Source organism: Pezoporus wallicus, unplaced genomic scaffold (genome assembly GCF_028554395.1).
Source record: "Pezoporus wallicus isolate ANWC-B61680 ecotype Strahan unplaced genomic scaffold, APGP_CSIRO_Pwel_v1 contig_4012, whole genome shotgun sequence".
NCBI lineage: Eukaryota > Metazoa > Chordata > Aves > Psittaciformes > Psittacidae > Pezoporus > Pezoporus wallicus.
The window spans coordinates 1376774-1390918 of NW_026637828.1; the positions used below are offsets into that span (position 1 = coordinate 1376774).

Consider the following 14145-nt stretch of genomic DNA (forward strand, 5'->3'; position numbering starts at 1 on the left):
GATTGCTGGAGGTGCAAGTGGACCGCCTGCTTCAGCATTCCTCCTATTTCTCTCTCCCTTTATCTACTCTCTCTATCTGCTTCAACCATCCTGGTCCACTGCCTTCCACAGGCACATGTAGCAGCCCAACTCTCTGCCTGCTGCTTCCCATGAAGCACCTGCCAGCCAGCTCCCCATGACTGCCTGCAGTGCTCTGCATGTGTGTGCATCTCTAGCGCAGGCTTTTTTCCCCACAAATTCTGCACATTTCACTAATACTCTAACTCCTCCATAAAGCCTCAATAAAGCATGTCAGCTCAGTTCAGCTAATTACAATTTTAGGCAACGCAACGTGCTTTATGTGAAAAGCAAAACTGCTGGCCACGTGCCTCCTCAGAATTGTGTTCCCTGTCCTTTCTCCCATACAAACTGTTTTTTGATGTAATACAGGCAGTGGTATGCACTGAGATCTTTAAAAGCAGGTGCTAAGTATTGGGATTCTGAGTTCATATTTAGGCAGCAATTAAGGGACATGATTTTCTCCATCTGATTTCTGCTTGACAATTTGATGATCAGGGTACAAGACAAGCTGGGCCATACTGGCTTTTATACAATCAGAGCTTTTATAAGCTCTGACATGCACGCTAGAGAGAGTGAAATTATTTACATTCAGAATAGACAGCTTCAGAGCTGAGGAACATCAGAGCTGATGGTTCTGGTGTCCAGACAGTGGTATGGCTTCATTTCCGTTTATAGTCACTGTAACATTTGAAGACATCCTCTCTCCTGAGAGAATTGCTAACTGGATTATCTTGCGCTTCTTTCCCATGCCCAAATTTGATGTGCAACTGCTGTGGTCCAGACTATTTCTGTCTCTTGTTTCTGCTTAATATTGAGTGCTTCCTCCAAAAGTGTAGTTCTTATAGATCCTAAATCTGAAACCATAGGCTGCAGTGTATAATTCAAACAGAGTAACTTACAGCCTTACAGAGTAACTCTAAGAAAATTCTTGACCTTGTTCAGTTTTCTAAATCAAGGGCAAAGCACAGACCATAGCAAATGTTCCTCATCAGAGTGTTATTGTTTCAAACCTGTTGTGAATGTTCTAAAATTTCTTACTCAAAAAACAGTCTTGGGCTTGACCAGGGCTTGTCAGTGAAAACTTGGGTTTCCCTTTGAGCTGAAGTTGGTATCTCCCAGGAAGTCCTACCTGTCTTTTGGTTTTGGATCCATTAAAAAGGAATGTTGAGGTAATACTGTTTCACAGCTCTTATATTTGATAAAGCTCAGAGTCGTTTGCATGTGTATGTTCTTCCTTTGTAGGAAGTACTTCACAGATGTTTGATGTACAGACTTCTAAGTTTGCAGTTGTTTTGCAGTTGTTTTGCAGTCAATTCAGCTGATGTCCTTTTTAGGAGGCAGACGGTTGCACTTGTACTTTATTACATCAGATATGAATTAACTTGTCCACATTTCAATAACGGGGTTGTTGAGAGATTTGGAGATTAGCTGCTGGTGGGTTCTGCACACAAGATATGATGTGAATGTAATGGAATCTGTATGCAAATCCACAAGCTGTCATTTATACATTTGTAAACAGAATAAATTATGGAGAAATGTCAGGTCCCATTCATGTTCTTAATATTATATACAGCAAATTAGTAAGACATTCTACAAAGAGAAAAAATGCCTGACAATGCTTCATATCTTTCTCAAAGAGTGATTTTAGCACAGTAAATCTGGCTGTGAACTGCTTTTATTATTGCTTTTAAACTACTGTTAAATAACCTATTTTGCTAAAACAAAGGAACATTAATTTTAAGAAAAAAACAAAACAACTTGCCAGATTAAATATATATTATACAGTTTTAATTATATAATATTTCTTTTAAATATTCCCTTTCTCATAAAGAAGGCAAGAGCAGGAATGCTGATGGTTGATTTGTCCATATAACAAGCATATGAGCAGGTTAAAAAAAGGTGTCTTAAAATATGGTTCCAGCTTTAAAACTTACAGTAAGCATGTCACCTTTACTGTATTTACTGTCTTTTGCCATTTGAACTGGCTTCTTGGTTTACAAACAAAAGCAAGTGTGTGTAGGTTTTGTAACCCCCATCAGCCTGATACAGCAGGGGAGGAGGGTAGCTCTAGTCTCCTGTCACATGCGGTTTCAGCAGAATTGGCAGCTAAATCCCAATTCCTGACTCTCTGTTAGTGGAGATTTATAATAGACCAGGAAGTAGAAGAGGCACAGATCAACTTTTTAGATGCACACTAGAAGTAGTGGCTTTGAAATGTTTCTACTGAATTAGGCTATTGGTAAGCATGTTGCTTGTTAAATAATTTTTTTATAAAAATGTCATTGACTGATGAGTGGGGCTGGTTTTTGTACTGTCACCTGAAATAACATGAGCGATGTTTAAGTTTGACCTCATTTCCTGACAGTAGGGTAGCTCAATCTAAATAAAATCACTGCATCCATTTCTTTTGTTGCAACCCATGAAAAGTTTGCTATGCTTACTAGGATGGAGCCCAAAGCAAAAGGATTCATGGCTATCTTCTTCTCCAAACTCTTACCCTAATGTGAATTAATAATGTCTAAGAATTTGGGCACATAGCACATTATTTGTCAAACATGTAGGAATACCTGTTTCAAGAAATGTCACTACGGTTGCATAAATAAACATTTTATAGTAATTACCTGATTCTAGTAAAACCTTATGGAGCATTCAAAGACTCCAAACTGCTTAGTGTGAAATTCAATTTGCTCTATCAGCACAAGAGTATGGAGTAGGAGAGATTCTCCATGCATGTTCAGTGGTTCATCACAGTCTTGTATTGCAAAGAAATCGTTGCGTCATCAGAAGCACATATTTAATCTTCAGCAGGTATATACTTGTTTGTATTTTAGACCATAATCTCTAGTCCTGTCCACAGTTGAACTAAGGAATCCTGTTGACAGTAACTCTCTCTCTGTTAAAATCGTTGAGATGTAATTAATTATACAATTCTCTCACATAATATATTTTATAGATACAAGTATCAGTACTAGTTTCAGTACTGGTACTGAAAATCTAGATTTTATATCTGTATGTATTTATGCATGTAAAAATATTATTTCTTTTCTTGCTTCTTTCTCAGTTTTAGCAGTTCAGCTCCTATCTATGAACATTTGTAAATGGATACATGGAGTGGACATCCACAGTGGGTTATTTATTTCACACGTGGTAGATGAAATTTATTTCTGTGTTAGGATCTTTGTTACCTCTTTTGGGTTTTTTTTAGAATTGGGTTTGCTGTTTGTAAATAGTAACTTGCACAAAGGCAATGCTTTGCATTATGCAGGTATGGTCAGACAAGGTGATGAGAACTGTCTTTTTAGTTTAAAACTGTTTGCTTTTTAAAAGGCACATTTCCAGGCTTTTCCATCCCTCTGAACTGTAAAGGATTTTCTTCTTTTTCCTTGGAAATGTTTGGCAGAAGATCTAGCCCACATGATTTTAACTCAGTCAAGCTGAACTGCCTTTTCCAAGCTGCCAACTCTTAATGTAGTCAAAGGATGGTAATGTGGCTTTAATGGGTAGGAATTGGGCTGGAGCATCCAGTTTCTCTTTGTGGCTCTGGAGGAAGCCTCGTTCCCTGTAAGCTGTTCTCTAAATACTCCACAGCCAGCGTGAGTGTGGGCCAAAGACTGGCAAAAGATTATTTGAGCTGAGATCATGTTTTAAGGAAGAAGTGGTTTGTCTGAACTGTTGCCTCTGGCTGATACTAACTGCCTTTTCATTCTGCACTGTTCTTATAGCAAAGATGTCTTTGTAAGGGTAGAGAATGCCTTAGACATCAGGAAAAGTGCATGTCTTTTGAAGTAATTGTACCCACTTTTGGCAAGCATTTCTCAGTTTAACAGTGAAGGCAATTCTGTTGGATTTAAGGGATTGCTGTTTCAAAGAGTTATTTGTGATGCAATAACTAATACAAAAATGTAAATATGATGAAGGCCTCAAAAAGCTGTAAAATTCTCACAGGTAGTCATTTGAAGAAAATGTGAAAGTTAAAAATCTTCCTCTGTCTCTTAAAAATAAAGTTATTGGAAACAAGACTTTTCATACCTTCGGCTTGGTTTTACTAAGTTTGTTGTTGTAACTCCTGTAACATTGTGGTATTTTTGCTGCTTGGGATGATTTAATCAGAAAAACAGGCCCAAAGGTGGTGATGGCCTATGCCTGATGTGACAGCTCTGCATAGCTAGGAGATGAGTAAGAGGAGCAAAGTTGTGCTTGAGTGGAGAAGAATAATAGTTTCACAGCAGAAGGTGGAACAGTAAATGCCAGGAATTAGGTTGTTAAGTGGTACCTGTGTGGCTGGCACTCCAGAAAAGTTGGCATTTGCAGTCATATTTAATGCCATGCACTGAAACTCTAGGAGCAGTTGAACCCCTCATAGGCTTCCTCCTTCACTTTTGGGGTTTTGTCATTGCTTTAATGTAATAATTGTTAATTATTAGCCAAAACTAGAGTTATTTTTTTCTTGTTTCAATGCCCAAGTTATGAAATAAACTTGAGAAAATACCTTAATTTGTTCACTTTTGTGTCTCAGAACAGATTATTACTTGTTTCTAGTGTGCTTAAAAATAAGTCACAGCTATAGACGCATGAGTGTGTCAGTTCCTGCCTTTTGGTCAAACTAATGAGATGAGGTTCTTTATAAGTTAGACTGAGTAGTCAGTTTGTTCCGTAGTGAAAATGGTCATATTTACATTGGTTTTAACTGTGTAATAATTTTTTGAACTTCATAAAATAGTTTTCAGGCTATTTGAATATTAGAAATATAAATGTCTAAGAAACAGTGAAGAATACAGGCTGACAAGGGCATCAGTAAGACTGAACTGGGTGGTCTTTTCATTCTCTGTCAGTGCCCTGTCTACTATCACATCCTTGTAGCATCCTATGAGAAATGTATGTGGAGAGCGAAGTGGTTTTTTTTCTAACTGTTCATGGACAATGAGAGAATCATTGCCTCTATGGGGTGGTAACATGTAACCAAATGAGAAGTGGGTAGGAGCTTGGCCAAAACAGTGAAGAGGAGTCGCCTACACTGAGATGGGGAAGGTTAGGAAAGAAGGCAGCACGGCAAGGAGTGGTGTCAGAGCTCCAAAGCTCTGAAGGGCTGCTGGAGTGGGTTTGCAAAGATCAGAAAACTGTATTTGAGATGTGACAAGATTAGAACTCAATTATACTTTTATTTATGCTAGTGCATAAAAATAAGGTGCATTAAAGATGTAACTGCAGAAGGACTCTGTAACAGATACAGTCTGATACTAGTGATGCCCCTGCATTTGAGCCTTCCAAAGTAGCAGGCACAGGAATGGGGCTGTCACTGAGTAGGGGACAACTGGGAGGGATGATGACAGAGCTTAGCTGTAGCCCTGCTAAGCTGGAGCCAAAAGCCAGGCATCCAAAACAACAGCAGAGATGAAAGGCAATCCCGTTTTGAACAGGAGACTGCTTCCCCACAGAGGTAGAGGCAGCAGTTATATTTGTTTCAGTGGAAGTAATTAACAAAAGGAGCATGCTGTGAATATAGCCTTGGACACCCCTTTTCTCTAGGAAGTTAGGGAATACTGCTAGGGGAAGTCCTCTAAATGGCTTCAGTCATGAAAAGCAAAAAAAAAAAAGAAGGCATATCTCAAGAACAGGAAAGTGCTTCAAATGATGAGACTGATTAAAGCAACTGTGATGCACTGTAAAGCCCTGGTTGTAATGATTGTGTGATTGCTTCCAACAAGAATTACTTGTCTTTGGATGTCATTCTTTTGCTATCATAATAAATTATAGAAGGAACAGGCCCAGTGTTTTTATAAATTCTGTTTTCCTTGGTGATATTTTGACATCTTTTATTTTGCTTCTATCAGATTTAGATACTATCTCTATTTGATATTTTGTATAGTATTTTAATCTACAATTTAGCTCTTACCTGTTCTTTGATAATCAGTCTCTTGGGTTAAATGTTAGGCAGGTTGCAGTTGTCGTATCAGGGCTTTTCAAGAATGCTGCTTGCATAAAAGCTCATAGTTAAACAATTTTCTTTTTATCTTCTTTTTCAAACTGAAAATTTCTGCTTTCCTTTAAAAATGATGTGTTTGCAACTCCTCTAAGTTTGGGGTACTTTTAAAATACATAGAAATATGTAAGACTGAGTAATGTAAAAATCCAGGAAATGATCGTGCTACCTTTTTATTGTTAAACTGGCTGAAGACATCTTGGGAGGGTAGCTTCATCCTAAAAGTACCTGTGCTGGTCCTCAGCCTAAGCCAACTGAAGATGTTGCAGAGACAGAACCCCCTGCGCCCTGGTGCAGAGCATCAGTAGGGATGTACTCTGGCTCAGTGAAGGCCCCCTTGCCAAACTTTAAAAGTCAGATGCTAGGCCTATGTTTTTTTTGGTGTTTGTAGCCGTTCGTGTAGCAAACCAGGCGCAGTTCTGTCTGTGTCAAGATCTGCAGAACAGCTGAATGCAAGGTGTACTGCTCAGTTTCCTGAGAAAAGTCACCCCCAAAAGGATTCATATCAGTAGAAAAATGGGTGCTATTGTCAGTTGCTAGTTTTTCATTTGAATACTATTTGGGTGGAAAGGTACAATGTTCATGGAGGTTACTGTGAGTGAGTGAAGAGTTGCCTCAGATGCAATTGCAGGTGGCCTGCATTGCAGAGATGTGGTTTGGGGGTAAATAGGGCTGTTCTTACAGCTATGGCATCAAAAAACCCAAACCTAACACTTTCTTACAGAGGTGCTCTGTTCTGCGTAATACCAAAGTAAACTGTGACTGTGGATTAGTGAAGGATTACTTCTTTGGCAGAATAATCTCTGAATTCTACTTCTGCTGACTGAAGCCAGCTTCAGCGTAAATGCTTTAAAAGTACTTTCTTTACTGAAATCTGCTTTCAGTGAGTGAGGGCAGGTTGTCTTGACTCCTTTAGTCAGCGCAGGAAAGAATATTGGAAATGTTTGGGCAAATAGTGATATAAAATAGATCAGAAAGATGCAGTGCAGCAGGGACATTGGCATTGCACCTTTACACTCCTGTTCACATCACTCCATTTTCAAAGATGAGACTGGGAAGCTGTTGGAAATGGCAGGCAGCTGCTCTAGTACCAGTTCTCACTGTCATGTTTCTCCTAAACACCAAACTGTTCTTTATGGGCTATTAATTTATGAAGTCATTTATCTCAGGGCAAGTCTGTATTTACAGAACCTAACACAAAGACAGCATATTGTAGCCTGGGACTTAAAAATGTCATTGCACATGATGCCAGGATATACAGAACAGAAACTCAGTTACATCTACACCGACACTTCCTAAAAGATTTTTTTACGCTGCCTTTTGGCATTATATTCTTTTCCTGTTCACCTACAACAAAACTCTATCTTAGCTAAACAAATACGTGTTATCAAATAATAAGGTTCTTCATAATAATTGGAATGAGGATTATAGCTAGCTCTGTGCCTGGTAGAGATTAAAGGGCATACTTTTTATTCAATGGCTGTGACCACTGTAGTTTTCTAGTTGCTTCCTTTATCACTTCTTTATCTGCTCTTCTTTATCTTCTTTATCCATTACTTACCTCAGTTGTAAATCAGAGAGAGGGAGGTGCCTCCATAGTGGCACTGTGTAGTGGTGTGGCTTATTATTCACAAACAGTGCGTGCTACAGTGGTACAACTCCCTATTAGTGTGTACGTCCCAGCCCTTCCCTCCAGCACTACAACCAAAGATTCCAAAGTTCTGCCTTGTCCTACCTTTAGCTCTGTGTGTTTCTCTTCTTTTGAAGTTGTTTTGACCTTCTCCCAAGAAAAGGTCAAGCCAAGATACAGCTCTTCTGAAATAATCTTTACTTAGCATTATTTCCTGGGCTCTTTGGACAGAGACCTTGTGTTCCATTTTGAGCAATCTTTTGTCTGCAATAAAACACTGAATATGTCTCTCTGTTGCTATAGAAATAATATTGCATTAAATGAAGGAACCAGTGCCCTGCTGTCAACAAATCTAAGTGTTAGTCTCTAGAGCTTGAATTTCACCACTGGGAAAAAATATACATAATTCTACAAATTATTTCTGTAATTTACGCATAAACATCTTTATGCTCTGAAACTGTTAGCAGAATTTCCCAAAGTGATCGCATGTAGCTGAACAGGTTGTAATGTGTATATATATAGAGAGAGATAGATAGATATATATAGATATATCTATCTTAAATGAACTTTTCCCCGCCCCTCTCCCCCATACATTTTCCTATTTATGGCTTGAAATTTCCAACTCTTTGCATATGAAGGTGGGGAGTGGCAGGAAAAGCAGCTTTCTCAGCCAGGTTCCCTACCTCATAGACAACAATAGTGTGCCAGGTTTATTTACAACGCTGGTTTTGTTCTTTTAATTCCAGCTCTTCCAAGTAGCATGAGATGTCATTTGCCCTAAAATAAAGATATTTTCCATAACTGGAAGGAGGATCCTGGTACATTAATATACCTCCTGAAACTGATCTGCTGCCCACTACTCTCTGTACCACATGCCCAAGTTACTTGAAGTCTTTGCTGCAATGACTATACACAGTTAAACACAAGAGTTGTCGATTTTGACTTTATGCACCACATATCAAATCTCACATCTATATTTACATATAGGCTTATTTTAAACGTGATATGGATATGTTTTTTTCACAGTGTTCTTCCAGAGCTTTAGAATTCCAGTAACAGCAGTAAGGTGGTCCTTCAGCCTATACCTGTGGGGTATGGAAAAGGAATTTAAAGCTTTGCTAATAATAGTGACTAAGGGTCAGTGTTTGTCAACATATTGCTCATAGGTGAAGAAATGTGGACAAAAACCTTTTTATCTCATAGTTACACTGCTAGAGCCCCTCTAATACATTTTTATGTGTAATGTACATGGGTAGTTACAAAAACCAGAAAACAATTTAAAAACACATGGTGATTGATTTTTATCAACCTGTATGGAAATGTCGCTTATAAATCTGATTTCAGAATTCTTATAAAAATCCCATTTGGTTAAAAAATGGAGTTGTTACTTGTGAAATGGGCCTGTGTTAGATACATGTTGTATATAATACCGATATATGTTGTGTATTGTGGAGCAAAATACAGTTTATAAATACTCAGTTTAATTCATGAATAGTGAGCATAGCAGTGGCCCCTGGTTAAAGATTGCTCTTCAGAAAATCTAAAGCTTCTGTCATCATTAGAATAAAATAAATGCTTGTTGAAAAAAAATCCTTTCTAAATTTTGCTCAGCGCTTGAACCTGACTCTAGCAATTAGATAAACCTTTCTAGACAAGGCCAGGTCTCTGACAGCCAGAAGAGTAACTGTCTGGGTCATGCATATTAGTATAAAACCAGGGGTGCAGGGAAAACCAGCTAACTCCACAATTACCTTTCTGTGAAATTAATGCCATACTCATTCTTAAAACAGACTCAGCATATAACCAAGTCGCCACAACACACTAATTATATTTTTGCTGTTAAAGTAGTTCTTGTAATGGGAAAAAAAAAAAACAACCCAACCTTAATTCCTTTGCACAGCCATAAAATATAAGCCAGAAGTTAGCCCAGGTTTTGCCCCTGTGTAAAGCTGGTTACACCATTCAAGTTTGCTGCATCTGTTTTCAACAATCGGCCTGCTAAAGCTTCTGATGCAAGCCACTGACCATTTTGTCACCTATGGCTTTGCTATGTGTCGGTTCCTCTGCAGAGCCTTGCTTAAGGCAAGTTACTCAAAATGGCGGAGTACTTGATAAGGAAGGAAATGAAGTGGGAGGGAAGGGATTGAGTGGCATTACAATATTAAAGTGAAGATGTATTCTAGATCCCTACATCTTAATATGGTCTTACTATGCATAGTTCCATAAGCAAAAGCTAGTAACAAGAGACGGAAAAGACAGCATAAAAACTAAACTGTGTTTGTTTTTTTCTGTAGGATCTCAGTGGAGAAAAGACCAAGAGCGAGATTTAAAGAATGTTCTGAAGGACACCCACCAGGACATACCACTGGTATTTGTCAGTGGAAATCATGATATTGGCAACACCCCAACAAGAGAAACAATAGAGCATTACTGCAATAACTGGGGAGATGACTACTTCAGCTTTTGGGTTGGAGGTGTTTTCTTTGTTGTGTTGAATTCTCAGTTGTACTTTGATTCTTCCAAGTGCCCTGAGTTGAAGCAAGCCCAGGATACGTGGCTCGGTGAGCAACTGGCTGTCGCTGAACAGCAGAAATGCAAGCATATTATAGTGTTCCAGCACATCCCTCTGTTTCTGAGAAAACCTGATGAAGACCATGATTATTTCAACTTGGAAAAATCGGTTCGTCAGGAGCTAATGGAAAAGTTTCATAAAGCAGGTATTTTCTCAGACTTTCCTGGTTTTGAATTTCTGTTTCAAATTGTTAATGGCAGTGCTGCCAGACAAAATACATTTAACTTCAGTGGTACTGTTTTAAAGGAATTTTAGATACTGCTTATAAGCCTGATTGCTCCCTGTCAGAATTATCAACTGAATCTAATCGCTTATAAAAAGTACCAAACAATATCTAAAACTTTGAGTGAAAAGTAAAAAAGTGAAAGTGAAAAATTCTTTAAGAAAAACAGCAAGGCTTCCATTTTGCAAGTATTGATAGATAAGACAACCTGAGGTTTTTTTTGCCTGCAGACTGGAAGATCAGGTATTGCCAGAGGAGAAAAATACAGAATTTATTTTACGCAAAATATGGAAACAGAATTCAGAATTACGTTGGAGGTTGTTTTCTCCCACACTGAGCCTATTTTAAACCAAGAGTGTAATGCACTCCAGATACATTCAGTGTTAAAGAGTCCTGCTCTGCTAAGATCAGTCCTTGCATATCCCATTACTAATAGGGGCCAGATCTGAGGTGAAGGGCAGATGCTAAACAGTCCATTGTGCCAAATCCCTTTGCTCTCTGTGATGACACTTGAATGCCATGCAGACAGACATGGTGTGCAGCTACTCCTCCACACTGCTCCTGTTGTTTCCTGTTAATTGCCTTCATGTTCCTGGGGTGTGCTCGTCCCTCCAGATTTTCTGCCATCGCTGCATCAGCATCATTTTCTCTGCATCTATAAGAGCATGTTATTTGGATTACTGAACAATGCAAATTGTTTATGATATTGTTCCTAATTTGCCATATAATTGTTAAGCCTTGGCTCATTCAAAACCAGCCTAATTTCCAAGCTCTGAATATCCTGCTGTTTCCAATCAATGGGGCCAAAATTCGCAGTTATCTGAGGGCTCTCCAGGGGACTGGCATATTTGCAGATTCAAGTGCCCTTTTTTTCCCCCATAAGGAGACATGCTGAGAATACCTCATGGTATCTTTTTAATTTTTGTGCTAGTGTTTATGTACTTATATATAGTTATAGTTAATATAGGGAAGCATTCGAAAAGTTGGGCAGCTAAATGACTGCTTACATACTGTTGTCTAAAAACACATCCTAGTTCATGGGAGAGCTGCTTAGCAGAAGGACACTGTCAGCAAGCATTAATGTAGAAGCCAAAGCAGTTCTGTTGTAGAGTTTTCTCTCATCCCCATGGTTTACCAACATTTGGAAACACTCAGGAGTGGGAATATAATTAATCAAGAGGTAAAAGAAACTGCAAAATGTTATCAGTGTAACATTTATCATTATTACATTATCATCCCTTGAAGAAACATATTTCAGACTGATTCTCCTCATGTGTGTCCAGAGGCTTAACCAGAATCTGGGGAGGCTTTAAATGATGGGAAAAGGAAGAGGGATGGGAAGCCAGTGAGACAAGGATAAGTCTACAGAAGAAATTCCCAAACTTCTTTCTGTGCCAACATCCCATTTGTGCCTCCCCTCCATCATTTCCCATTGTGCCCCTCGGGCCCATCCCTAAAATGATGTTATTTATTTCCTTCACGAGTATGTTCAAACATTGATCTTCTGCTGGCTGTTTTATATAGTGAGTGAATGAGTCAATAGGTGATACTCACAGTACAATAATCTAACATTTTGCTAATTAAATGAACACAGAAAGCTCAGTGTAACTCAGGCTGCTGAGAAACATCAGCTGAATCAAAGTTGGCTCAGAGTTTCCTTAGTAACGGGTGCGCTCTGTTTCCATTGTATCATTCAGTTGAAGAGCTCTCTTTGTAAGACCACAGAATGTCATCAGTGGGTTGCAAACAGGCAGTTATCATGGAAGCATAGATTCACAGATACACAATGACACCACTTACTTTCTGATTCTCTCTTGCTTTGCCAAATAACCTATTTCAGCATTTCAGACATTAAACTGGTTTTCCCACAGTTCATTTCCTACATTCTTAGGGGATTAAAACACAGAATATTGCTAATGAAATCCCAGTATACTTTGCCTTTTTTTAATTATGACTTGCAGCTTAGAAGGCCAACCCCTTGCAGCACTTAATTTAGACATTTGGTGTAACTGTTTGTTTTGGAAAAAGGAAGTCTGTCCTTCTAATGAGCCTACCAGGCTGCTGCTATTCTTCTTCCCCTGACCTGTCACCAGTCCTTCCTTCCTTGTGCTCTCTTGCTCACTGTTTCCAACCACTACAAAGGTCTGCTTTGTAATTATGTAAAATTTCAGTATAACATGCGTGTTTGAGGAGTTAGCAGATGGGTGTCATATTCCAGTTGTTGATAACCCAGGACCAGACCTGGAATTATCCCAGTTCTCCTGTTTATATTCTGTCTAGCTTAGAGAGGGAGGGGAAAGGAAGGACAGTCTATTAATTCAGGTCTTTGCATGACCAAAGAAATTGATACAGGTGTGTGTAGGAAATAATCAGATCAGTGTGGTGGTATTGCACAGGTGCTTTAAAGTGAGGTATGCAACTTCACAAAATTATTATTTTAAATTCAGAGCCCAGATCTTCTGTAGTTACTCTCTTCTAATCACTTTGATATTACGTAATGGTTTTGGCTTAAGTATTTGCTCATTACAAGCAGAGATAAAAGACTAGCTGTAGAGGCTACATCTGGTACAAAATACTGAATTACATTTCTCACATTAGAAGTGTCCTTAACAGTTGGGCTAATTAAAGATAAAATCATGTCCTTATGATAAATATTTATAAATTGGAAATCTGGCACTTGTAAATATGTATTACTACTCTGCAGAGTTAAGCCATACTTGTAAGCTGCGCGTCTAAGAAATCCTCCTGGCCCATTTTTTTCTTTCAATGTATTATAACCAGTATTGTCCTTGAAAAAGTGATTTCAGTGACAGTGAAAATCAACTCAGTTTAGAACACAGTTTATCATTTAAGAGAAAATACATTTCTGAAAGTGTATTTGTATAACTTCTGAAAGTTTAGCCTCAGTTACCTGTCTCCTCTACTTGCAGAAGCAAAGTAGAGAAAAGACCTGTACAAAAGAACTGTGAAGGAGCTGTGAGCCCCGCTGAAGTTACCCAGCTCTGCTGTGTGAAATGCATAGTCACCTTTGAAGAATCTGATAGTGCTGATATAGATGAGTTTGTTCATAGCTTTGTAGCAAAAATAAAGTAGTAATAGTGGTCTAGCCAAAACTCTGGGCTGCATGTTGTATCTCTCTAATAAGCAGAAGTGATAAATTAGGTTTTAAATTAAGGCATTTATGTAACAGGAAACATAATCTTTCTGACATATCCCATTCCAGTATAATTTCCTTAGGGTGTTAAAGGATTTTTTTTTCAATGACCAGAAAAGTGTGGGTCCTCTTATGCTAGAGACAATCTTTAAGAGACTTTTTGCCTAACATACTGAAATTGTTACTTAACACAATGTACTAGTAAATGTTTCTTCATGATCCTAATGAACTAAAACGTTTAAACAAATGTGTGACCTTGTTTAAGAGCTCTGTTGAATAAAACCTAGATTAACAGCTAGTTTTCCACCAACAAGGTTGTTTCAATGTGAAATGACAAGTATAGGTGGTCTATCTAGGTGAGGGATTATGCGTCCAAGAGACAATCGCTGGGTAAGAGACACAAAATATGGAACAAAATTCACTGCAGTCTCCAGCTTTTCTTTTTAATTCAAACGATCATTTAAATGTCTTCAAAGCAGTTTTTCAGATGTGCTTAAAAACACTTAATTTGCACATACAGGGAAAA

The 14145-nt window shown here is 38.4% G+C and overlaps 1 protein-coding gene across 3 annotated transcripts in view; it reads left to right on the forward strand.

The window, feature by feature from the left end:
- CPPED1 (calcineurin like phosphoesterase domain containing 1) overlaps positions 1 to 14145 on the forward strand; it is a 55757-nt gene that overhangs the window by 28753 nt on the left and 12859 nt on the right. For all 3 annotated transcript variants that reach the window (XM_057407908.1, XM_057407910.1, XM_057407911.1), the window contains one exon: positions 9965 to 10387. In XM_057407908.1, coding sequence (XP_057263891.1) covers positions 9965 to 10387 — 423 coding nt within the window. The remainder of the gene's footprint in view (positions 1 to 9964; positions 10388 to 14145) is intronic.